Genomic DNA, 27,927 nt, shown 5'->3' with positions numbered 1-27,927 from the left:
TTCCCTATTGTGGGACGATTCTGATTAGCGCTTTGTTACAGCTTCAGCTATTGTTGAAGCGCTAGACAAATCAATATGTATGCACATCTGCTCCAAGCTAAATGTTGAAAGCAAAAATGAAGATGTAGTATTAATTGACTAAAAGAGATTGTCTCACATCTCCTGTCCCACGTAAATCCGCTTCAATTCCAAGCCGCGGCAGATCCACATACGCATCGGCTCTCCGCACCGAAGCTCCTTTCTTCTTATTGCATGAAATGAAAGCCGTCAGTGTCTTGCTCATCAAAAATAACTTCTTATGCGGTGGCCATGTTGAAAATGTTATTTGGGAAAAATTGGGAAAGTGCTATAATGCAGTGTCACCTTCAAGTCCCCCCCTAAACAAAAGCAGGAAATGGCATGCTTGTCTGGATTTTTTTGAATGCATTCCGTTGAGGAAAAAAAGTATACGTAATTCAGGCCAAGCTATTTTATAGATACATTTAAATTAATCATTGATTAAAACAGATCTGATTTCAGCCAAAAGTCATTTTCTTTCTACAGTACTGAATAAAATTGTCATCATGACCAAATCGCCCTGACTGATGGTAGCCAATAAAAGGTAGACGGTACACAACTTGTCACACAACCTGAAATTGATTTCGTACTTTTTAAAAAGTTTTGGGATTGGACTGCCTGTCCTCCATTTGTCAAACTGTTCAAACTGCCTTCTTATAGCATTTACCGCAATGACTCAACTTTTTTTTTTGCTTTCCAAGGACATCACACTCACTGTATTGATAAATGAGAAAGACTTGTCTGCTCTCACTTAACTGTAAAACACAACGACAACAGAAACAAATGCAATAGAAGACCTGCGTTAAACATTAATAAGTGGCTGATGTAGTGAGTCATGGCCAGCTTACTAAGGGCTCACAGCAGGAGCGACACGGGCCAGTAACATCTTAATCTTTCACAACAACAGACACCAGTCATGAGTTGCTATTATTAGCTTCTTTGACCATGCAGGATTTTATTTCATTTTTTAATTCTGGCAGCCCTCACTGACGCACCATGCAGGATTAAAAAAAAAAATCTGGCTCCACTCACCGACTGCACCACACTTTCACTTCTAATTGAGTGGAGATGTTTATTTTACTTGTATTTTTTTAGTCACACTCCAAAGTACATATTTGTCAGGGTTGTGATAACAAATTGCTGTTCGTAGACAGGATATGAAGTTGTTTTCTCAGGTTAAAATGCTCTTTCATAATTGTAGTGTACCAGAGGTAAAAATGAAACACAATAGTTTGTCAATTACCGTGGTCACACGAATAGCTACACCTTCACATTATCGAAAAGAATGTAAAGAAAATAATCTTCATAAATTTAAGATGACTCAAAGATTGTTAACATCGTCTTCTATCGAATACAGTATCTCATTATTGTTCTGTGGGGAAATAATAAATCCCTTTAGATGACCAAACCACATTGCAATGCATTCTAATCCACAAGTGTAGCTAATAAAGTGACCAAGGAAGGCAGTACAGTGATACCTTGGCTTACGAACTTAATTGGTTCCCGGACAGTGTGTAAGGTGAAAAGTGTGTATCGCAAAAATTAATTTCCTATAGGAAACCATTAAAATGAGAATAATCCGTTCCCAGGTCCCCATAAAACATAATTTTCTACTTTCTAATTTTCTAAGCCTTAAAACTACACAAAATATACCTTATTTTACATATAATAAATGTGCTTTGGCAGTATAATTAAAGAAATAAACTGTACGGTATAATAATGTCGTTTTATTTACCTTTGTGATGGCCGTTGATGGCTTGATGGAATGGTGTGGCCGGTTTCGTCAGCATTAAACACTTGATGTGGAACGTAACCTTCTTCTTTCAACATCTTGAGGAATGATCCCTTCTAGGTGCTTTCTCTGTGATAATTTTATCTAGTTCCTCATCAATTGTGTTCTGTTTGGCTGGGTTGATAGCTTTTTGCATCAAGTGTACAGATGGCTTGTGCGGGTTTTTGTGGAGCCTGATTGATGGGATATTTTAACCTTGCAGTCTACACTCCACCTTCGAACTATCAAAGTTGAAACTCTCACCGGCGTCTGTTTAATGTTTAAACCACCCTCCTCACTGCTGCGTTCTTGACCAATCACGTGGCTTTAACCGACGACTGGGGGCAGGGAATAGAGGACAAAAATAGTCTGCTGCCATTTGTTTTAAAAGAACGGGCTCGTTCGCCAACGACACATCACTCATTGAGGCAGCTCCGTGTACAGAAAAAGTTTGTATGCCAAGGTAAAGTTTGTATGCCAAGGTAAAAGTTTCATAAGTGTAACGTTTGTAAATCGAAAAGTTCCTAAGCCAAGGCGTTCATAAACCGAGGTATCACTGTACTTAAAGATGCAAACAATATACAGGCTCGGACTTTTTGACATTGAAAAACAAACAAACAAACAAACAAATAATAAACAATGTCAGCCTATACTTTCTTTAAAAATTATCTACTTTTAAAGTCTCTCTTGCCTGGGCTTGGCAGTGATTTTGAAATCCAACGGCCTCAGCGTTAAACCGTAGGTGCAATTTAGTGACAGGTCTTCATTGGGACATTTCTCAAAGTGACATTTTTGGAGAAGGATCGCAAAGAACAAAAAGATCTCCACTTTGGCGATCTGGTCACCGACGCAACGTCTTTTCCCCGCTGAGAAGATCATGACGTTATTGGTGAGATCCTTGTCTAGGGATCCGTTTTCATCCAGGAACCGTGAGGGGTCAAAGATCTCTGGGCGATTCCACTTGAGAGGATCGTGATTGATGGACCACTGATTGATAAAGACCACTGTGTCTTTTGGAATGTAAAGACCCTCAATCGTAACATCCGAAGTGGTAGAGTGAGGAATGGTGACGGGCACAAAACTGCTGAATCGCATTGTTTCGTAGATGAAGGCATCTAGATCGGCCAGGCGACCTCTGTCCTCCACAGACGGAAGCCTGTTTGGCCCCACCACCTTGTCCACCAGCTGCTGGAGCGTCATTTGAATGTCAGGGTGTTTAACCAGAAGGAGAAGTATCCAGTCGAGAGCGGCGGAAACGGTATCCAGACCTGCACCAATTAGATCTGCTACCGTCCCCTCAGTGTAGTCCTTGACAAGTCCCTTTTCCCTCGTCGTCTCCTCAATGACACTGATGATAGCATCGCTCATATCTCGGGTTACCTGCGGATCAAAGGTCTTTCTGTGGTCTTCCACCTTACCTTGAACAAACTTGAAAAACTCCTTGTTCAGGTCTTTGAAGTTGCTGAAAACACTGCGGATGGGATTTGGGAAAGACTGAAGCCATGGCATCACATCGACCAAGCTGCCAGCTCCGACGGTCTGTCCAAAGTCGTTTACCCGCTGTAACAAGGCTCGAAACTCGGCATCGTCGTGCCCGTACCGTTTTCCGAAACACAGGGCACAAATCACATTCGCGGCGGCTACCGTCAACTCATGAGATGGGTTGAAATAATGACCCTGAGCTCCTAGTTTCAGGAACTTCTCAACCAGTTCTATAGCTTCTGCCGCAATTTGGCCCTCGAAGGCTTTTTTGGTTTGGCTGTCGGCTGACGAGAAGGCTCGGATGGTGGATTGAGCAATTTTCCTGTGCTCCTTCCATTCTTTGCTGTAACTGGTGAAAGTCATACTCTTCCCCCCCGCCACGTATTGAAAAGACAGAAAGTTTGGTCTGCCGGCAAATTCCTTGCTGTGCTGAATCAGAGCTTGGCGGATGGCCCTGTCACCGTTCAGTACTACGACGTCGCTGCAACCCAGTTTTATCTGATACACGTTGCCGTATTTTTTAGCTCGTTTGGCGAAGGTGATGTGGGGCATTTGTCCCAGCTGCATCGCGTTGCCTACGATGGGCCAGGCGAAGGGTCCCGGCAGTTTTCTTTTGCGCCTCAGCTTCCTCACCCATAGGCCGACCTCCAGGCAGACAAGAAAAAACAAAGTTGCAACCAACGCAGGTTGGAGCTGTCCACTCAACTCTCGAGCAACGCTGCTTCCCTTCACTGTCAACTCGGTGTCTGCCTGAGTCATCTTATCCTGTGTTGTCTGTCCGTCCTCTGCGTCCAAAGAAAAGACAGCTCGGTTACGACTAAAAAGGGTCTCCTTTAGTTAGTAGAGTCACATCCTAGGTCTCATTCGTTGATTAGATTGACAAAAGGCAGGACTTGCAGCCTCCATTGGAGTTTGGGACAAGATCAGGATAAAGTTGATGAGTTAGCTGTGGTGCGGCTCGTCTTCAGATGACCACTTGAGAAGGAAACGGATTCAAGCTTTCTCTTATATGTATCGCTATGGTGGGAGGGATCCTCGACTTTGATTTTTATTTTTTTAAGGGTTACTCTCCTCCCTTTTTGACCACACTTTGCAGACCTTCGTCCCACTTCGGCCTTCTGCCAGCAGCATCCCTTGTAGATTGACTGCAAAGCGAGATATACGTTACCTCAATGAGAAATTTGCGATTTATGGGACTGAGCAAGACACGTGTTGCAAAGGGAGCCAATTTTCGACCAAAATTTAAGACTGTATAAATACACTCACTATGCTAGTCAGGTTGCTTAGTTTTTGACGATAACCGCCTCTCCTTCAAACTTTTTATTGATTATTCCCCAAAACATTTATCAGGCAGAGGAGATGAGGTTTCTGTGACATGTCGAGGGTTTGAAAGTTGACTTGGCATTCAAAAGTATAAATGCTATTTCCTGACCTCACGTAATGCGATGGTCACAATTTCAATCCGACTGGGGTACACAAAACTCGAACATGTGTGCATGTGAGTGCTTGTGCAACAAAATGAAAGACTTTAAAAGTCATTTTTATGCGTAGCGACAAATCAACGTTTCATTGACTTAAAAAAAAGACTAATGACAAACAAATAGACAATGGTGGCATCTATTTCTTGCCACATGTTTTGATAGTAAGGCCGACATAATAGTGTGACTGTGGGATTTTATCTCATGACAAAGAATAACACAAAATGAAAGACAGACACAGAAAATGTTCACAATTTCTTTATTATCACGATCAGCATTCATTTCAGGTACAATTTATTTATTTTCTGTCACACATAGCCCCCACCTTAGTAGCTGGATGCAAAAGATTGACCCGCCAGGAGCGTGCAGGCCTAAAGACGATGCGGGAACATCCGTGTGACTTTGAAAACTTTGTAAACAAACACATAATGCCTCATGGGGGAAAAAAAGAAAAGAAACATGGCGCACATCTGTGCTGCGTATTGGTGAGAGCGATGTTTGGCAGACAGCGCTTGGGTAGGGAACGCTGGTGAGACAAACGTTTGCGCGGATTTTCGTTTCCTGGAGGTTGATGAAAGACTTCCTTTTCACTTTTTTTTTGCCCCCCTTCGATCATCCCTATCGGTCTGATGTCTTCACGTGCTTTATGAATACAGTAGATTGGGGTAGGTGGGTGCGCATTTTTGCAAAGGGGGCCAGATTTTGTGTGTTAAAAATGTTAGCGGGGGCCAATCTTGGCAGACGTTCATCACATATATCAGCAATTCATTTAAATACATTTCCGTTTAGCCATTCTGTGTTTCAAATTTGCTTTCTTAGGTTCATTTTAGCAATTTTAAGCATGTGTTTCGGTGAATTTGAAACATGGATATCAAAATTGAATTGACATTGACAGTCCACTTTTCCTCCTTTGTTGTTTGTCGCCATTTTAGAAAATTGAGGTGCTCATTCAGTCAATTGCTCATATCCCAATTTGCTGTTCCTAATAGAGCCTCTAGATGGAAGCACTTAGCATATGCAGGTAACAGCACGACGGCCCAATGTATTCATTCCACATGTATTGATTTTATGACAGAGGCTTTGGGCCGAATGAAAATTGACCGGGCCGGACTTTGGATATGTGATAGTAGGCGGTTTACGTTTCTCCTTACATTTCCATATTTACCCAGACCTTATATTTAAAAAAAACACGTTATCAAAGCACAAAGGTTAAATATATTCTTCGATATCATGACTGAACAGTGAAGAAAACAGGTGACTGTGAACATTCGCGAGCATTTAATAGAAAATTATTTTCAACCACAAGTGTCAAAGTCAAGGCCCAGGGGCCCAATCTGGCCCGCCACATCATTTTATTCGGCCCGTGAAAGCAAATCAAGCACGTTAATTGCCATCATGCTTACTAAAGTCCAAATTAATATTTCCAATTGTCCCATGTAAACCACAAGAACAGTCATTATATTTTATTTCAATTTTGAAAACTAGTTATTTATTAATTTGTTGTGCACTCTGTATGAAATATGTGGAGGGGATGAAATATTCTACAGCCCCCGAGAGGATACCGTAACCACAATGTGGCCCTGGGCCAAAAATGAGTCTGACACCCTTGGTTTAAATAGACGTTAAAGGGTCGTAAATGCCCCCGTGCATGTCCTACATATTCATGCAAATGATAATAATAATAACAATAATAATCATAAACTCTTAATAATGCATAGAACATTTTGAGAACTTTTTTTAAACCTCTTGCCTCAATGCAAAAAGTCCACTGGCTTAAAGTCGACCATTTTGACACCCCCACACTCCCACTGCATGTTTAAATAGGTTAAATAGGTATATTCTCTATGGAGGTATGCTAGTATGCACTGTTAAAACGTCACCGTTGAGGAAGTGTGCAGATGTCTTTGCTGGCCTTGAGTCACGTTGCCGACTGCACGCAGTTCACGGTGGGGAAAGTAAACCAAGCAACTTTCCTCTGAGCTTGGCGGTGACGCAGTACCTGAGTGGTTTTAACGAGAGCCCGTAGGAGCAATCCTGGGTGATGGGCTGCGAGGGGTCGCTCCCTAAACTGCACTGGTGGAGTAAAAGCGCGGTGAACAAAAACACTTCCACCTTGGCGATCTGGTCGCCGATGCAACGCCTTTTCCCGATGGAAAAAATCATCACGCTGTTGATGGCATCCTTATCCAAGATTCCATTTTCACCAAGGAAGCGCGCAGGGTTGAAGATATGCGGGTCTTTCCATTTCAAGGGGTCGTGGTTGACGGACCACTGGTTGATGAAGACCACCGTGTCTTTGGGGATGTTGAGATTTTCGATGGTGACGTCCGAGGTGGTGGAATGGGGGATGGTGATGGGGACGAAGCTGGTGAAGCGCATGGTCTCGTAGATGAAGGCGTCCAGGTATGCCAAGCCGCCACGGTCCTCGGTTGAGGGCAGTCTGTCCGGACCTACCACTTTATCGAGAAGGTCGTGCAGCTTTGCCTGCTCCTCGGGATATTTGACCAGAAGGAGCATAATCCACTGCATGACGGTGGAGACCGTGTCCTGACCGGCTCCAATCAGATCGGTCACCGTGGCTTCCACGAACTCTTTGGTCAACCCGCTTTCTTTTCCGTGCTCGATCACGTTGATGATGGCGTCGCTCACATCGCGGGTCACGTCTGGATCAAAGGACTCTCTGTGCTGCGCCATTTTATCTTTCACGTAGGTGAAGAACTCCTCGTTGAGATTCTTGAAGTTTTCGTAGATACTGCGGACCGGGTTGGGGAAGGATTGGAGCCAGGGCATCACGTCAACCAGGCTTCCCGCTCCGACCGTTTCTCCAAACTTGTCCAACCTGGTCAACATGGTCCTGAACTCCACATCGTCGTGCCCGTATCGCCTCCCGAAGCAAAGAGCGCACAAAACGTTGGCGGCGGCGACCGTCAGCTCGCGGGACGGGTCGAAATATTGTCCGTCCGCGCTGTGTCTCAAAAAGACTCGCACCAGTTCTAGCGCTTCAGCCGTGACGTGCAACTCAAAGGCTTTTTTGGTCTGACTGTTTGCAGAGGAGAAAGCTCTCAGGCTGGACTGAGCGATTTTCCGATGCGCTTTCCACTCTTTGCTGTAGTTAGTAAATGTCAGGCTTCTTCCTCCTGAGATCATCTGGAAGGAGAGAAAGTTCGGCCTGCCGGCAAACTCCCTGCTGTGCTGGATCAAAGCCTGACGGATGGCCCTCTCTCCGTTCAGGACTACGATGTCACTGCAGCCCAGTCTTATCTGGTACACGTTACCGTATTTCTTAGCCAGTTTGGCGAAGGTGATGTGAGGCATCTGGCCCAGCTGCATAGCGTTGCCCACCACGGGCCAGGCGAAGGGTCCCGGGAGTCTTCGCTTGAGCCTCAGGTTTCGGAACCAGAGGCAGGCTTCCAGGCAGAAGAGAAAGATAAAAGATGCAACCAGAGCCGGCTGGACTTGGCCACCCCACTCTCGCATGATGCTACTGCTCTTCACAGCAAAGTCTGGGTCCACCGCCATCGTCGGTTCGAAAAAGAGACTTAAAACTTATTTAGAAAAGAATTAATTACAATTAATTATAAAGTAAAAATTAATCGTCCAATTCATGAAACACCAGTGGGTTTACCCCAAGTGAGGCAAAAAAAAATTATATTTTGTTATTATTTCAGGAGATGATTTTAAGGTTTGAATAGCTGCCTGTCCCGGCTCCACCTTATATATTTTGCCGTTAGTGGGCAGGGCTCGGCAAGGATGTCACACTCCTCCCATTGTGAAGTCCTGCAGACCCCACGCTTCATTGTCTCCCAGACGCGGAGCGCTCTCGAGGGCGAGCGTCCTTTCGTTTAGCGAGCGCGGTTCAGAAAAAAAAGGAGCAGGAAAGACTCTGTACCTGGTGAATGATTTTGTTTCACTTAAATGGAGGACTGGCAACGTTTACACCCCGTTTCCCGTGTAACTCTTTTAACATTCCTTTTTAATTCCATCTTTTTTTATTTTTTTTATTTTGTCACTTGAGAGCAAGGGTTTGTTTCACTCTTGGTTTGTGATTGAAGTGAAACTGTAATGTGGATGAGTGACTCATTGCAGGTGAAGTATAGACTTGGAGGACTGTGTGTATGTGCTTGCTGCTGTTTGAATGGGGCTGTAGTTCAAGTTAGTGTATTTTCCGGTATATAAGGCGTACCAAAAAGATGACTCTGCGCCTTATATGTGGAGTAATATTGAGCCACAACAGGTATCGCAACTACTGTCAGCGGCCAGCAACTCCATTTTCCCCGGTAGAAGAAGTAATATTGTAGCGCCTTATAATGTGGTGTGCCTTATATTTGGAAAACATATATAATTTTTGGATTTTTTTTCATGCATGGAAGGTGCGCCTTATACTCCAGCATGCCTTATATATGGAAAACGTTTGAAAATACACCATTCATTGGGGGCGCGCCTTATACTCCAGTGTGCCTTATACACTGTAAAATTATATATTATATTTTTATTCGTTTTTTAATTCATTGAAGGTGCGCCTTTATACTCCGGTGTGCCTTATATATGGAAAATGTTTAAAAATACACCATTCATTGGGGGTGCCCCTTATACTCTGATGATCCTTATACACCAGAAATGTATATATTATATGTTTATTCATTTTCATTCATTTATGGTGCACCTTATACTCTGGTGCCCCTTATATATGGAAAAAAATAAGACACTATTCAATGGGGGTGCCCGCCTTATACACCAGAAAATTATATATTGTATTTTTATAGATTTTCATTCATTTAAGGTGCACCTTGTACTCTGGTGCGCCTTATATATGGAAAAAGTTTGAAAATACACCATGCATTGGGGTTGCGCCTTATATTATGGTGCGCCTTATATACCAGAAAATTATACATTATACATTCTGATTATTATTAAAACTTTTGTCATTCATTTAAAGTGCACCTTATACACCGGATTAATTATGTATTATACTTTGAATTGTTGTTTCCAAGCATTGAACATGCACCTTATATTCTGATGCACCTTATATATGTAAAAAGTTTGAAAATACACCATTCGTTGGGGTTGCGCCTTATACTCCGGTGCACCTTGAACACCAAATAATACAGTAGTGATCAAGTAACATTGCCGATGCCTGTTTAAAATGTGCTTTTTTTTTTGGGGGGGGGGGGGGGTCTGGGAAGTACCTGCTTTTTTTTTTAATGTGTGTTGAAAAACTGCATTTCATATTCAAATAAAACTTTAGTGCAATGTTTTCCTCTTTGATGTTCAGAAGAGAGCAATTATAAATGTGGCGTTGCGCTGGTTTCCAAGCCTGGAAGCTGTTTGTCTGTAGAAATCTGGCACGGGTAAGATCCGAAGCTTCGTGGGCTAACCAAAGACACTGCCAATGTCTTTGAATACATTTCATTGGGGATGACGATTCCTATCGGGGAGATCGATGAAAAGGTTTCTTAAGACTGTCATCTGTACTTCTTTGAAGGTGTCGGGCGGTTTGCTCCTCATCCGAAAAGCTTCGTCAACGAACTAAAATTGTGCTGGTAGCTCTGGCGTTTTATATATATATATATATATATATATATATATATATATATATATATATATATATATATACAGTAAAGTCTCGTTATATCGATATTCTAGGGAGTCCGAAAAATATCGATATAACCGGGACTATCGATATATCCGACCCTGCGCGCATGTAATTTTCTCCGTGCGTGCATAGAAATAGTATCGTAATAAGCGGGACTATCGATATAACCAATATCGATATAACGAGACTTTACTATATATATATATATATATATATATATATATATATATATATATATATATATATATATATCCCTAATGTCCAGGGGCTGCGGTGCCAGACCTTTGCTCTGATAGGTAAAAGTCAACTTTATTGTCAAATATGCTAATATACATGACATACAGCACACATGAAATTACCGTCCTCTCGGACCCAGCGTGCAAGGCACTTATAATGACTTTAACAAACATAATGAAAAGGTCCCTGCTCTAAGGTTGGGGGAGCAGTCGACTATGCCCTGAAGCTAATCTGATTACTTATTTTGTCCTGTCTGTTGATGTTCTATGACTTTATGTTCTATTAGCTTTAGCTGTAGCTTTAGCTGTAGCAAAAGAAAATAGATGGTTTTAAAGGGGAGTAAAAGAACCATGTTTTGTAAAACAGCAAAACCCTTCACTAAATCGCCATGGTGGTTTGAGGTTCAATTTTGATCGTGCTTACAACAAACTTCTTAGATCGTTACCACATAGGCTTAGTCCTGCCGATGAAGTGATACCAGAGCGAATGGGGCAATCCAGGCCAGTTATAGTACATAATTAGACAGGACAAAAGAAGTAAGCAGATTAGCTTCAGGTAATTGTCCTCTGCTCCTCCCAACCTTCCTATCAAGGCAGAGGTCTGGCACCACAACCCCTGAACATTAGGGAAAAATAAGCCAAGAGCTACCAGCACAATTTTAGTTCGCTGACGAAGCTCTTCGGATGAGGAGCGAAACATCCGAGACCTTCAAAGAAGTACAGATGACGGCTGAAAAAAACCTTTTCATCGATGGACCACTCCTGTACGACTGAGAGCCTACACAGACCTATCAGGGAGAATCCCCCCCCCCCCACTTCCACATTGCAAACCCCCCACGTCAGTCTGCTCCTTGCACACATGTGGCCACTTGCATCCCCATCATGCTAATTTGAAGCAGATTTGTGACTGAGGAAGGGGTTGGTCGGGTGTTGCTTGGGATGTAGGAGGGAGGCGGGATGGGGGGGGGAGGTATAATGGCGGTCACGGTACGGGCGGGTGTCATGTGCATTTCGCGTGTGTCGACTGTGTTTGCCTGCGATTACCTCTTGTAACCTGAGGGGGGGTGGCCCCGTTGTCCCACCCCTGACCCGGTGTTGACTCTCGCCAAAGCCATGGTTTGCGTGGAGACAAAACCAATGGCAGACACAGACTGCTCAGGCCTCTGGAGTTAATCATTGTTTACTAGTCTCATTTCCACTTTTGCAGTGAGCTACTGTCACGCACAGCACCAACGGGGAGGAAGGGAGCGAGTGAAAGGGGTTTTTTTTCAGGGGGGATCGGAAAGCAGCAGGAGGCAGCAGTGAGAAGAAAGCTTGTGGTCCAACAGAGACTTTGGGAAGATGGCAGGACTTTTTAATTTCATTTATTGTTTCAATTTTTAACAAATTCACTACCATTCCTGAATTTAGCGCTGATAAAGCGCTAGTCAGACCTCTGGCAATGTTTTTTTTTTTTCCATTCCACGAGGAGGCAGCATTTGGCTTTTATACAGCAACCCCCATTTCAAGATCAGATAACTCAGATTATAAATCTCAGGGTCATCTTTTGAAGAAAATGAAAGCTTGTGGGTGCACCTTGTACACTGGAAAATATGGTAACTCAGAAAATTGGACTCTGTCAACAAGCCAAATTGACCCGATTTTTGGGTGACCAAGATTGGCAAACTTTTTTTTTTTTAAACTTATTCACTGCCGTTCCCGAATTTATTCAGGAATTGAAAATATGACATGGAGCACCATTCCCGAGTTTGTTTGGGTTTTGGTTTTTCTTGCAGGGGAGGTTCAGATAAACCACTGGTCAGACCTCTGGCAATGTTTTTCCCTTCCACGAGGGGGCAGCATTTCCCTTTGGTCCATGTTAGCGCTTTGTTCCAGCTTCTGCTGTTGTTAAAATGCTATGTAAACCAAATCTATATATATGTATTGCATTGTATTTTGGACAGCTGCCCCCATTTCAAGCTCATATAACTCCACATCCATATAATTTAGGAATTAGCTTTTTTTCTGATGAAAGAAGAGAGTCTATGGTTTTTAATGCTGTATTGATTGTTTATGTAGTGCCAAAACTCAATATTCTGTGGGTCCTGCAATATCAGTGAAAATGACAAAAACCCTGGCACTGGACTGGACACGTCTTTGCACATCGGCTGGCATTGAATGAATTTAGAGAGGTTAATGTTGAGCCGAGACTAAAAAAAAAAGCTCTAAACACAACAACAACCTCCTGCGGGCAAGCACCTACGCAGACAACCTGGGATGTAACCACTGGCCACTTGTGCCTGGACGTGGTCCCGTTTGTCTTCATATGCCAGACCACAATCTAAGTGAACTGGGGAAAAATGTTCCATGTCAGACATGATTTTTTGTTCGTGTGAAAACGCGTTCAAAGTGATCTAAAATGGAATGGAGGTCGTATTTTGTTACAAAGGAGCAAAGGGGAGGACCCCCTGCAAGTTTCAAGGCTTGTGGTTAGTCCCACGTGCCAGTCTTGCAAATTTAAAATGTTAAATATTTGGGTTGAAAGAATGTCAGATTATATTCTTCTGCAGTTGGAATGGGACTTTCCGTGTTATATATATATTTTTTTAATGGACTGTGCCCTTACTTCAAATGACTTCTACTGAGCGTATTTTACAAAGATTCCACCCCATATAGCTATATTTTATGTTTTAAGACTCGCGCTGAATATTCAGGAAGTCTTGTTTTTGAGTTGATGACGATGCCTGATGTGACGTCACGTCTGGAACGCCCCTGACCGAGAAAGCGACACGCAATGCATTTTTGGGTACTTTGTTTGGTCTGAAAACATTCGTGTTGATCCGTGTTGATGGCGAAATTAGAAGGAAAACACATAACGCAATGGTGAATCATTGTGTGTTGCACCACGACGACTATTTGATACTAGTTGACACAAATTCCCAGCAGACAAATCAGCCCATTTCCAACGGAGCTTGGGCGCCATCTTGTACATTTTCTGGGACGCTACATTGGAGTCCTGATGGCTCGAATTGATATGGGAGGACTTCTTTAATCAATTGCAAACATTTATGCTTTCCTCTTCATTTGAATCATATTCATAACTGGATGAGGAACAAGAAAGCATCTTCTCCGAATCTGAAGCCATTGTTTTGATTCTAGAGCAAAGCAAAGACATCCTGGCATCTCCGAGGTTATTTTGAAGTAGTTTTGGGACACTTTAACTCATTTTTATTGGTGTTTTGCATTTGACAAAAAATATCAGCCTGCATGTTTTGGGTATTTGAGATGCTATAAAACGTTTTTCTGATGTCAGTTAGGAAACAAAAAAAATGTTGTCGGTTGTCCTTTAAACCTCAGAATCAGAAAGCATTTAATAGTCCCACAATGACGGAATTTGCAACCTACCCCCTTGCCTAATAAATTCTGAATTTGGAATTGAAGCGTGATCAACCTTTGCCACCCAGTGATCAGTCGTGATCGTTTGCATGCAGCGTTACACACAACCTGATATAAGATTGTCACCGAGATCTTTTGAGTCATTTGGAACAAATAAAAAAACAAACAGTAAATCCAATCTGGTGATGGTGAAATATTTATTTCATTTGTGACCCCCCCAACACACACTCACGAAACACCAAAAAACAAACAAATAAATAAATAACCCAACCATGACCAAGGGAGGGAAGCTTTTTTGGAAAATGTCGGGAATGATTTGAGATCTGCACAACCCTTCCAAATATCGCTTTTACGAGGGCTTCCAAAGAAATAGAACTTGGTTTTAAAAACGTGCATGCCAGGGCATGATTCTCCTTGTGTGTCCATTTTTCCACTGTCACGTTTCGGTTTGTCACCAACGAGTGGCACTGTCGGGCCCTGCCTGCAGGTGCCCAGGTGTTGGTTGTTTTTCATAAGTGGCATTTACAGACGCTCGCCTACTTCCGAACATTCGAGTTACGAACAACGGTACAAATGGATATTTTTGTCGTAACATATGTAGTATTCTCTCCAGTTGTACATGTACATATCTTTATAGAGCATATATGTAATTAAATGTTTTTTTTTCAGTATAAACCAATACAGGTTACTTATACAAGCCTTAAATATACTTATATAAACCTTAATGGACAACCGACACCATTTTTTGTTTCCTAACTGACATCAGAAAAACGTTTTCTAAAATATCCAAAACATGCAGGCTGATATTTTTAGTCAAATGCAAAACACCAATAAAAATGACTTAAAGTGTCAAAAAACTGCCACAAATCAGCTCGAAACTGGGGATTTTCAGAAAGTGCCGCCCTCAGTTCACCACAGGTCGTCTTGCCTTGCTCAAGAAACAAAACAATGGGCTCACGGAGTTCAGATTAGGAGAAGATGCTTTCTTGTTACTCATCCAGTTATGAATATGATTCAAATAGTTCTGAAGAGGAAAGCATAAATGTTTGCAATCGATTAAAGGAGTCATTTCGTATCAATTCGAGCCGTCAGTACTCCAATGTAGCGTCCCAGAAAATGCACAAGATGCCGCTCCGTTTGGAAATGGGCTAGTTTGTCTGCTGGGAATTTGTGTCAGCGAGTATCAAATAGTAGTCTTGGGTCAACACACAACGATTCACCATTGCGTTATTTATGTGTTTTCCTTCTAATTTCGCCATCAACGCGGATCAACACAAAGTTTTCATACCAAAGTACCCAAAATGCATTGTGTGTAGCTTTCTCGGTCAGTGACCATACCTACCGTGACGTAGGTATCGTCACAAACTCAAAAACAAGACTTCACACACAAAAGAAAGCTACTAATTTTGATTGCTAGTGAGGACACAAATGGCTATGCTGGAATGTCGCTGCTTTGAATATCTGCTTTTTGCGTGACTTCTTTTATTTATATTTTCTCCCACAATATCTTCTTTGGTGATATTACCCCCCACCCCCCTTCTTTTAGCAAACCACAAAAACTCAAAAGAAAAACAAACACATACAGATGAATCATTTGATACTTGCTGAACCGAAATCTTGGGAGCAAAAAATGACATCTGAAATGACGAGAGAATATCAAATATGGAAATCATTTTAATAAATCGCGCTTGAAGTCCATATCTCATTGAGCGAGGTTTTCACATAGTAAACATTTTTTTTTTCAACATCACACAAAGAGACCATTAAATTCTGGTTTTGTTGTTAAATAGGAACTAAAACGTTGAATTCCAATATTTCTAAGCACATTTGAACTTCTTGGACTATTTTTCACCTCTGGTGCAAACAAGCTGCGTGATAGAACCTCATTGCTTGTATTATGTACGGTCTAGAGATATTTCCTTGTAATGCTGCCGAGTTTTTTTGCGTGCTTGGGGAGCCCGGGCGGGGATGGGATTGCGTGCCGCGCCGGCCTGGCGTGCGCGGACCTCGGCCACTGAACTCCGGCTACCCGGGGGGCGGGGGGCTTGCGTGGAGGATTGGGGGCGCAACGCTTTAATGAGAGATTAAAATGAGAAGAGGGAGAGAATACGAGGGGGGGGGGGAGTAAGGGGGGACAACTTCCAGATAACCCCTGAATCTGTGAGTACCTCAGAAGGCACTTTTAGGACACTTTGGGGTGGTATTTCACCTCCTGTATATCCAAATGAAATCACAATTGCTCCACCTAGAAGTACCAAATCATCATAAATCCCTCAATAATCATGATGGGATTCTGAAAAAGTGTTTTAGACCTATTCTCCCCCACATTGGGAGAGTACATAACTTTCATTACTTCAATTTTAGATTGGATTAGATGAGATGAGCCTTTATTTGTCTCACAGTGGAGAAATTTACATTTCACAGCAGCAAAAACAAAATACAGGAGCTGCTGTAAAGGCAGCCACTCTCGCAGCGCCATCTTGAAGTCAAAAACAAAAAAAATAACAGAATGTGACAAAGTTATGGAAGCAAGAGAAAAGGAGAGGAAGAAGTAGAAAAACAAAATACAGGAGCTGCTGTAAAGGCAGCCACTCTCGCAGCGCCATCTTGAAGTCAAAAACACAAAAAAATAACAGAATGTGACAAAGTTATGGAAGCAAGAGAAAAGGAGAGGAAGAAGTAGAAAAATAAAATACAGGAGCTGCTGTAAACGCGGCCACTCTCGCAGCGCCATCTTGAAGTAAAAAAAAACTAAAACAAAGAATGTGACACAATGTTATGGAAGGAAGAGTAAAGGAAAGGAAGAAGTAGAAAAATAAAACAATACAGGAGCTGCTGTAAAGGCAGTCATTCTCGTGGCGCCATCTTGAAGTCAAAAACAAACAAAAAATACAAAATAACAAAATACAAACAATGTGACACAAAGTTATGGAAGGAAAGGAAGAAGTAGAAAAACAAAATACAAGAGCTACTGTAAAGGCAGCCACTCTCGAGGCGCCATCTTGAAGTCAAAAACAAAATAACAAAAATAACAACAAATAATTTACAATATTAACATTATTCTGACCTACATGTACCGTATTTTCCGCACTATAAGGCACACCTAAAAGCCTTTTTTTTTAAGATGACCAAGTGCCTTAATCTAGTGCGCAATATATGGAAAAAGGTTTAAAATGCGTCATTCATTGAAGGTGCGCTTTATAATCTGGTGCCCTTTGGATTGGATTAACCTTTATTCGTCTCGCAATAGAGAAATTTACATTTCACAGCAGCAAAGTAATGAAAGTAAGAGGAAAGGAAGAAATAGAAAAACAAAATATAGGACCTACTGTAGAGACAGCCACTCTTGCGGTGCCATCTTGACGTCAAAACAACAACAAAAAGAACAAATAATGTGACACAACACAAAGACATAGACAGTCATTCAATCTGAAGCACATTCTGCACCCTCTCTTGCATGAAGCACTTCTCGATGAAAGATGACAGGATCAAAGCGTCCTTTTCACCAATGGATCAGGGACGTCATTGTGAAGTGTGCACATCTACTGCAAGCTAAATGTTGAAAGCAAACACAAAGCTGTAGCATCCTTTGACAAAAGTGGATTGTCTCACATTTTCTGTCCCACGTGAATCCGCTTCAATTCCAAACCGCGGCTGTTTCTCATACGCATGCTCTGCAAGCCATGCATCCATCCAGCCACAAACTGTCCAACTGCACCAACCTTTCCACTGAACAAAGCGAGGCTGTGAAAATGCTGCGCATTACAGGCGCAAAAAAAGCACACTCGCCCCAGCTGTCCAAAAATTGATGACAGTCAAATGGCACTGATATTCCTCCCAGTCTAAAACAGTGCTGGCATATTCGTACTGCAGAATAGGTGCAACCGCTCAGCACAGTCTCCTCCTTGATTAATGTCGTGGCAAAAAATGCTGCAAAACAATCCGCATCCGCTGCTGTGAAATGTAAATTTCTCCACTGCGGGACTAATAAAGGCTAATCCAATCCAGTGCACACGACGCACAACAACACAAATTGACAAAAGAGCAGGGACCGTGAGAGCCTACTCGGGCGCCATCTTGGACTTCTATCAATAATGATAACCTGTTACCTGATACAGTGATACATTGGCTTACAAACTTAATTGGTTCCCAGACAGAGTGTGTAAGGTGAAAAGTGTGTATCCCAAAAATGAATTTCCCATAGGAAACCATTAAAATGAGAATAATCCGTTCCCAGGTCCCCATTAAACATAATTTCCTACTTTCTAATTTTCTAAGCCTTAAAACTACACAAAATATACCTTCTTTTGTGTATAATAAATGGCAAATGTTATTATAATGAAAGAAATAAACTATACTGTATAATAAAGTCGTTATATTTACCTTTGTGATGGTCGTTGATGGCTTCATGGAATGAATAGCTTTTTGCATTAAGTGGCTCAAGGAGCTCTGGGTTGTACATCTTGGAAGTTGTGATATTGCAACAGCAACAGATGCAAGCAGACACACTAGAAACATCATTAATAGCTGGTTCCCTTGCTTGTCTTTTCGTTTCAAATTGAACTGATGGCTAGTGCGGGTTATTTGTGGGGCCTGATTGATGGGAATTTTAACCTTGCAGTCTACACTCTGCCTTTGAACTATTAAAGTTGAAACCAGTCCAATTTTTTTCTATCCAGTTTGTCACTTTCTCTCTGTCGTCTGCCTGTCTCTTTAATGTTTAAACCACCTTTCCTCACTGCTGCGTTCTTGACCAATCACGTGGCTTTAACCGACGACTGGTGACGAGGAATAGAGGACCAAAACAAGCCGGCTGCCATTTTCTTTTAGGAGAACGGGCTCGTTCGCGGACGACACATCACTCATTGTGGCAGCTCGGTGTGTATCCCGAAAAACAGTTTGTATGCCAAGGTAACATTTTCATAAATTTAACATTCGTAAAGTCCGAAAAATTCGTAAGCCAAGGGGTTCGTAAACCGAGGTATCACTGTATGACAATGCACCCCACTGAGTCGACGAGACTGCTTTTTTTTTAAACCCATTGCATGCTAATGTTGTTTTGCTACGACTTGTTTGTTTCGCTGCAGTTTATTGTGATGAACTAGATCGTCCGTCTTTGTTATAAAACAGGACATTTATCTTTTCTTCTTTCTTTCTTTACTCATTGATGAGCTCCTTTTGTCCGTGTCTGTGCAAGGCTCGGCAGGTGGGGAGGCAGAGGCCAGTGGTTCAACCTCGGTCGCACCGAGTGTTCCGTGCAGTATGGATACGAGCAGCCGGTCGCTCTCCTCATTGTGTAATTGGGCGGATAAAGTTCCGTGATTCTCTCTCTTTTGCACCTCCATGTGTTCTGCATGAGCAGCTCTGTGAATTTTAGTGTCCTGAAAATGACGCCGGGTCAGCGTGCGGTCACGTTATACCCCCTCACCCTCCACCCTCCCCCGCTTTTGATGCTCCAATTCTACAGATGAGTGTATGGTACTGCCGCAAGTTCGATTGCGGTGCACTGAGGGCAGAGTTCATGCACGGTCCTCGGTGCTTTAGAGCAAAGTTTCACAGCTATTGTTGGTGTATTACATATGCCGTTGGGATTTGTCTGAAAGCAATTTTGACTAAAGTGCTTTTTGAGTCAAAACAAATACAGTGATACCTCGGCTTACGAACTTAATTGGTTCCCAGAAAGTGTAAGGTGAAAAGTTCGTCTGCCAAACATTTATTTCCCATAAGAAACCATTAAAAATTAGAATAATCTGTTCCCAGGTCCCCATAAAATTTAATTTTCTAATAAGCCTTAAAGGACAACCGACGTCACTTTCTTGTTTCTTGACATCAGAAAAACGTTTTACAGAATCTAAAATACCCAAAACACGCAGTATGATATTTTTATTCAAATGCAAAACACCAATAAAAATGACTTAAAGTGTCCAAAATCTGCAAAAAATTGAACTGCGAATTGGACATTTTCAGAAAGTCCCACCCCCAGTTCGTGACGTCACGCCAAGACGTCTTGCATTGCTGGAGAATCAAAACAATGGCTTCAGATTAGGAGAATATGCTTTCTTGTTACACATCCAGTTATGAATATGATTCAAATAGTTCTGAAGAGGAAAACATACATGTTTGCAATCGATTAAAGAATTTATTCTGTGCCATTTTGAGGCAACATTGGGGGGAAATGTATCACCCAAAAAGAGGCAGAAAATGGCATCCAAGCTCTTGTGAGGAATTAATCAGCCCGTTTCCGCAGGATGATAAATTCCTTCCATGGAGCTTGGTCGCCCTCTTCTGCCGGCTTTTTGGTGCAACACGAGGTTTTCAGACCAAACAAGTACAGCAAAAAACGTTGACAATGTGTCTTTTTTATGGTCAGGGGCGTTCCTTCAGTGACGTCACGTACGGACTTGTCACCAACTCAAAAACAAGACTTCCTGAATATTCAGCGCCAGTCTTAAAGCGTAAAATATAGCTATATGCTGTGAAATCTTTGTAAAATACGCTCAGTAGAAGTCATTTGAAGCCATTTTACAAATTATGGACACAACTTGTCCAGAGACGTCGGTTGTCCTTTAAAACTACACAAAATAGCCACCATGGCGCTGTATCACCATGTGGTTTGGTGTTCATCTACGGAAAACTAGTCCGCCACCCACCGTGCACTGTGTGGCTTGGTTCGTCCGCCGAAAACTACTTTGTATACCAAGATTATACAGTAAAGTCTCTTTATATCGATATTCAAGGGAGTCAGAAAAATATCGATATAACCGGGACGATCGATATATCAGACCCTGTTTGCATGTAATTTTCTCCGTGCGTGCATAGAAATAGTATCGATATAACCGGGACTATCGATATATCCGATATCGATATAACGAGACTTTACTGTATTCTCGCAAATGTAATTTTCGGATGGCGAAAAATTTGTGAGCTAAAGCATTCATAAGCCGAGGTTTCAATGTATTTCTTACGCCACGCCGCAATCTATAAAATGAAGTGCTTATGTCTACTCTTGATACCCCATCTGGTGCTTTTCAGATGCCATCCAGGGCAATTCTCATTATGTCGCTTTGCATTGGCCTCTGTTGAGAAAATAAAATTCAGAGTGCGGACAATCCATCCTGATGTTATCAATACTGCCGCACATGTCACTCCTAGGCCTTCAGTAGTGCTACATCTGAATCAATCCACAGCTGCGAGTGTGGTGTGATTTACTACACGCCCACTAGAGGGAGCCATTCAATTTGTACCTTGAAGAAACTTAAGAAATAGTGTCATTAAACTGTTTGAATTTTTACTATGAACATGTGGAATCATGATAACCACATAAAATTGCGATTGCTATTTTTGCTAGCTTCGGAGGTGTCCCACCTTTCTTAATGATGTCCAACTATTCTTGAAAAGTCCGTCTTGAAAATGGCTTTAACAGTAAATCAGCAACCAAATTAATATATTTGCCTATGCAGCTCGCTACAGATGCAGTGTGCTACCTCTGGCCAGTATGCTTTTATCACTAGCGGCTTGTAATACTATGATTGGCTAGTGATTAGCCATTCATGTGACTAGCCAATCATAGTTTGCGAAAACACTGATGTTTTACAGCGCCTTCCAGCAGGCCTTGGATTGCCATCTCAAACCCTGATTGGTTTAAGCAACAGTTTTATCGACATTGATTTTTATGCACCAAGGCCTGCGGAACTGATTGTGAAAGCGTCCAGGGTAGATTTCTGACCCTGGTAACAAATGATGGTTGAAATATGATTGGTTAAATGCTTAAATTTGAAACACATCTGGAAGCAGCACAACAGGAGAAAAGTAGTGAAAGGAAGCTGGAAGACAATTTGGAATTATTTAATAAGACAAAAAAATATATATTTAAAAAGACAAAATAGAATTGACATTAGTCTGTGATACAGATATTTTTAGGCCAGCAAAGTAGACTTTACAGGCCCTGATGGTCCACCACTGTTAAAATGTGAAAATAACGCGAGACAGTGTACAAAAAGATTCCTTATGCTAACAAGGAGGTGCTAACGTTTCCCATCAAAGTAATCAGAGCCTCCCCTCATCAGTCACCTGATAGCAAATATGACACATCACACTGATGGAGTATAATGGAGGACAAAAGGCCGTGTAAGATGTCTCATCACCAAGGATCACACTGTTATTATTCATCTGCTTGATGGAATGACTCTTTTGCTGAAAACATCCAGCTCCTTAGCAGATGCTCCGGTTCCTAAAATAGAAGAACTATAAGCACAAAACTGAAACCGTACGAAAACAACAACAACAACAAAAAGTCAACTTTTCAACAGAGTTGATGAGCGCGCCAAAAACGTTTTAAACGCTAGCAGATGGTTACAATGAGACAATGAGAAGGGAAATCATTAAAGTGCATATTTGGAATGTGGCAGTGGCTCCAAAGTGTATTTACAATGCGTGTGTATATATAACAGTCGATCGTGCATATTCAGCACTCTTGCAAAAGTGCTTGGCTGAAGCGCTTGTCTGGTCTACTGGAAGGATGACTTATTCACCTCATCATTCATCCTATTCCCATTAAGCAGCCTCACGCCGCATTTCTTTTTTTTCCTGCTTGCTCGCGCAAACATAAACAGCGCGTTAGCTGTCTTGCACAAGTGGAAGTCTGTTCTCAGAAGGGAAACGGTGTCAGACGAGACATGTAAACAGGGTTTTATCCTTATTAATAGAATTTATTTGAGTCTACCAGGTTCCTGGTGAACTTATCCGACATGTACATCTTTTTTTTTAATCACTGTGTGTTTGCTTTTGAGTAGAATTATGTAAAAAGTGCTCCAGGAAAAATTATCCAAGGGGCATGATTGAAACCAAAACATTTTATTTTGGTGCAAATCCAAGGATTCGGTATTCAAGATTGTTAACTCGTACGGGTTCATTTATCAGTAATTCAAATCGGATGATGACATATGAAGGTTTGAATTTAGTCAGTGGAGGGCCGTCAGGGCTTGCAAGGCCTTCTCTGCTGGCCTACAAATATCTGAATCACAGACTAATGTGAATTATATTTTGTCCATGAATTTTTATTAAATAATTCCCAAATTGTCATTCAGCTTCGTTTCATTGCTTTTCCCCTGTTGTGCTGCTTCCAGATGTGTGTTTTCGTATTTAAAGAACAACCGACACCATTTTTTTGTTTCCTAACTGACATCAGAAAAACGCTTTATAGTATCTAGAATACCCAAAATATGCAGGCTGATATTTTTAGTCAAATGCAAAACCAATAAAACCAATAAAAATGAGTTAAATTGTCCCAAAACTACTTCAAAATGACCTCGGAGGTGCCGAGTTTCAGAAGGTCCCGCCCCCTTGTTCGTGACGTCACGCCAGGACGTCTTGCCTTGCTCGAGAATCAAAACAATGGCTTCAGATTCGGAGAAGATGCTTTCTTGTTACTCATCCAATTATATGATTCAAATAGTTCTGAAGAGGAAAACATAAATGTTTGCAATCGATTAAAGAAGTCCTTCCGGATCAATTCGAGCCGTCAGGATTCCAATGTAGCGTTCCAGAAAATGCACAAGATGGCGCCCAAGCTCTGTTGGAAATGGGCTGATTTGTCTGCTAGGAATTTGTGTCAACTAGTATCAAATAGTAGTCTTGGTGCAACACACAACGATTCACCATCGCTTTGTTTGTGTTTTCCTTCTAATTTCACCATCAACACGAAGTTTTCAGAAGTTTCATTCTGTGTCGCTTTCTCGGTCAAGGGCGTTCCAGATGTGACGTGATATTTTGTGTAGTTTTAAGGCTTAGAAAACTATAACGTAGAAAATGGTGTTTTCTGGGCACCTGGGAACGGATTATTCTCATTTTAATGGTTTCCTATGGGAAATTAATTTTTGGGATACACACCTTTCGCCTTACACACTCTGTCTGGAAACCAATTAAGTTTGTAAGCCATGGTGTCACTGTACTTGTCTGCCGCTTTGGAATCTGTTTTAACAGTAATTAAGTTCAAGGAAGGGAAGTTAGACTTCCTTCATATTTTCTACATAAACAAAAACCTCATCATGGCATGTCTCCATTTGTGCTCCCAAATTGACTTGTTCAATCAAAGACAAAAATGTACTACTGTTGTCTGAAAGTCAAAAGGTCACCCTTCTGCCAACAAGTATAAAGTCCATATAATGGTTCTCCATATTACCAGAGGCCACCGCCATAGATATGTGAACAAAGAAGCCACTGTTGGAAGTTAAATAAAACATTTTCAGAGCAGACAGCGAAATGACATTTTGCACGGCAGGCTTCGCGTGCGGCGACGCGGTGCTTGGAAATCACTGAAACATGTTAAATCAATTTCCCTTGAGGGAAAAACAGCACATTTAACGTTAGGTCACTTTTGAAAGCACAACTTGACTTAAAGGTCAACTGAGGATGAAGACAAAATGGCCATTCCATCGTGTTTTATTAGCTACGTCGGTTGTCGATAAAAAGGTTTCTTCAGCCGTCATCTGTACTTCTTTGAAGGTGTCGGACGTTTCGCTCCTCATCCGAAAAGCTTCGTCAACGAACTAAAATTGTGCTGGTGGCTCTGACCCCATATATAACCCTAATTCCAGACCATCTGCTTTGATAGGTCCCTGTTGTAAGGTTGGGGGGAGTGGGGGCTATTACCTGAAGCTAGTCCGATTACTTCTTTTGTCCTGTCTGTTTATGTTCTATGACTTTATGTACTATTTTCTTTAGCTGTAGCTTTAGCTAAAGCAAATAGATGGTTTGTAAGGGGAGTAAAAGAAGCTTTTTGTAAAAGATTTTTGTAAAACAGCAAAACCCTTCACTAAATCGACATGGTGGTTTGAGGTTCAATTTAGATCATGGTTTCAACAGACGTTACCATGTAGGCTTAGTCATGCTGATGAGATGATACCAGAGCAAATGGGGCAATAAGGGTCAGTCATAGAACATAGACAGGCCAAAAGTAGGAATCAGATTAGCTTCAGGTAATAGTACTCTGCTCCCCCCCAACCTTAGAGCAGGGACTTATCAAGGCAGAGGTCTGGCACCGCCACCACTGGACATTAGGGATATCTATAGGGCCAGAGTTACCAGCACAATTTTAGTTAACTGACGAAGCTTTTCGGATGAGGAGCGAAACATCCGATACCTTCAAAGAAGTACAGATGACAGCTGAAGAAACCTTTTCATCGATGGACAACTCCTGTACGACTGATACCTTACACATTCGTTGGCTGTTAGTTGGCTCTCTAGGGGCGACCGCCGAATGACAAGACGTGTCTGGGCCCCTGCGTGAGAAGGCTGGATTGTTCTTGTTTCCGGGGCTTGTTTTCTTTGCGTGACCAATGTCCCCCCCCCCCTCCCCTTCAGCTCTGTCACTCCTGGCACCTTCTTGCAGGACCACCATCTGACCCCGTTCGTGCCCTCATTAGCTGGCACGGCCCTGGTTTATTTGCTTTGGCCGCCCGCCCGTGTGAAAGGCACATTTCTGTTCACAATGCTCACCGAGGGGTCATCTCATAGAGCGGAGGTGTTGCAAGAGGTAAACCGTGTTTGGATCGGAAAGTTTTTTTGTTTGCGACACGGCAGACGATTTGAAGGTGTGATCTCCGTGTCTGGTCGAAACGGAAACAAGGTCCACTTTATCTACTTTTGAGGAGTGACACATTCACAAACAGGTCAGTCCGGGTGTACTGCCCCATTTGGTCCAGCCAAAAAAAAAAAAGGGGGAACATGATGATCACTGGGAAGAACTTGCGCTTGTTCCCACTGATGTAATCCGCAAAAGGCTCACGCTAACGTTCATGTCTCCTGCCAAATATCCCGTATTGTATTGTGAGTGAAGATTGCTAAGAATGACACGAAACAACAGCTTCACACAGTATTTTTTCATTCAACTGCCATTCCCAAATTTATTCGATAAAGCGCTGATCAGACCTCTGGCAATGTTTTTTTCGCTTCCACAAGGGGGCAGCATGAGCCTCTCGTACAGCCGCCCCCATTTCAAGCTCAGATAACTCCAGACCCATATAACTTAGGAATGAACTATTTTTTTTTCCTGATGAAAGAAGAGCGTCTTTCTTACTGCTGCGTTGAATGTTTATGGAGTCCTAAAACTCAATATTCTTTGGGTCCTGGAATTTGAGTGAAAATGACAAAAACCTTGGCACTGGATTGGACACATTTTAAGAAAGTGACACATTCAATGACCGTGAAATGATACTTGAATATTTTTGTCCTCTGACATATGCAATAGCATCGATTTTCTTTATAAATGACATAATGGAATTGATTCAGCCTTGAAGTGTCCTTGAGACTGTGGAATTGTAATATATCCAGCTAGCTATTTGCTATCTATCTGGCTAGCTAGCTATCTATTAGCTATATCGCTATCTAGCTGATTTGTAACAGATAACAAGGAGAAAGGATGAACTTAACACGACTAGCTAGCTCTCTAGATAGCTAGCTATTAGCTATCTATTAGCTAGCTAGCTTTCTATCTATTTCAGTTACTTCCGGGTTGAGTCAACGTTGGCGCGTGTGGTTGCCGCTGCTCACCCACAGAAAAAAAGTATCTCTTGACTGTAAAGTGGCCTTGAGAGTTTATAAAGGTGCTTATAAATGCAATGTATTATTATTATTGTTATTATTATTATTATTATTATTATTTTATTATTTTATTTTTATGTTTTTTTTGCACTCATTCACGGCCATTCACAATTTTATCAGGGAAAATATGACGTAGAGCGCCCTTCCAGAATTTGTTCGGGTTTTGTTTTTTCATGCTTGGGTACCGATAAAGCGCTGGCCATGACCTCTGGCATTTTTTCTCTTTTCCACAAGGGGCAACATTGCTTTTTTCCATGTTAGCGCTTTGTTCCAGCTTCAGCTGTTGTTGCTTCTAGCTAGCTATTTGCTATCTAGCTGGCTCTAGCGGCTATAGAAACCAATATGCATGTATTGCATTGCCTTTTGTACAGCCGCCCTCATTTCAACCTCATATTACTTCAGACTCATATAATTTAGGAATTAACTCTTTTTTTCTGATGAAAGAAGAGAGTCTAAGGTTTATTACGCTGCATTGAATGTTTATGTAGTCCTAAAACTCAAAATGCTGTGGCTCTGGGAATTTTAGTGAAAATGACAAAAACCCTGGTATTGGATTGGACACATTTTCACACGTCTGACAGTGAATAAGTTTATCAAACGACACTTTGCTAAACATGAAAAAAAAATCACATTATTAGGATTATATTGTATGTATTTAATTATAGCACAAGCAAAACAAAAAAAAACAACATACATTTTAAAATCCGGGTGTTTTTTGGGGGGACAATTCCAAAGGGCTCGTGACAAAAACAGATGACAAATAGAGGAAGCACAGTTCTGTGGTTCTTAGTTTGCTTCTTGACTCAAGGCAATTTGATTTATAGAGAACATTTGACACACAAGGCGTTGGATGGTCTTTGTGTTTTTGTCATTTTCTATGTGTGATATGTAGCTTTCCCGTTTCCCGTCACTTGGCTTTGGATGCTGCTTTATTATGGTTGCCTACTCGGTCGCCATCTTGGATTTCTTATTTATTCGGTGTATCAAGACAAATAACCATTTGCGTTAACTTTCACAACTCGAGTACTTCGATGACATGTGCAACACGGCGTCTGGATTTGAAATCAAAGGGTCAAAACTGTGAGACACACCGCAAAGAGCTCCAATAACGGTCCATCCAAAAATCCCTGTGGTTTCTCAAAGAATTATTAATCTTGGAGGACGATTTTTTGGCAACACTATTCACCGTTGTAAATTTTTGCTATTGGCACATGTGTAGAACCATACGCAGTGACATGAAAAAAAATGGTAACATTAAACACCTGGTACAAGTTACTCATCAACATAGCGCGAAACGAAATTCCCCAAAAAAGGAGTCATTCATTCCTTTTTTTT

The 27,927-nt window shown here is 41.7% G+C and overlaps 1 protein-coding gene and 1 pseudogene across 1 annotated transcript; both read right to left on the bottom strand.

Moving 5' to 3' along the window:
• Window positions 1-982: 982 nt before the first annotated feature.
• Window positions 983-4,271, bottom strand: LOC148893505 (cytochrome P450 1B1 pseudogene; annotated as a pseudogene).
• Window positions 4,272-5,030: 759 nt separating this feature from the next.
• On the bottom strand, window positions 5,031-8,447 carry cyp1c1 (cytochrome P450, family 1, subfamily C, polypeptide 1). The gene has a single exon (XM_089004692.1). The coding sequence runs from the start codon at window positions 8,305-8,307 to the stop codon at window positions 6,730-6,732; it is 1,578 nt and encodes a 525-aa protein (XP_088860818.1). The 5' UTR covers window positions 8,308-8,447; the 3' UTR covers window positions 5,031-6,729.
• Window positions 8,448-27,927: the final 19,480 nt, after the last annotated feature.

The sequence above is a fragment of the Hippocampus bargibanti genome, linkage group LG09 (assembly GCF_051943395.1).
Source record: "Hippocampus bargibanti isolate YZ-2025 linkage group LG09, ASM5194339v1, whole genome shotgun sequence".
In the NCBI taxonomy this organism is placed as follows: Eukaryota; Metazoa; Chordata; class Actinopteri; order Syngnathiformes; family Syngnathidae; genus Hippocampus; species Hippocampus bargibanti.
This window is presented reverse-complemented; position numbering and strand designations above follow the sequence as displayed.

What these genes read in the sequence shown, in the direction of transcription:
- cyp1c1 (XM_089004692.1), bottom strand. Translation starts at nt 8,307, where the DNA reads ATGGCGGTGGACCCAGACTTTGCTGTGAAGAGCAGTAGCATCATGCGA.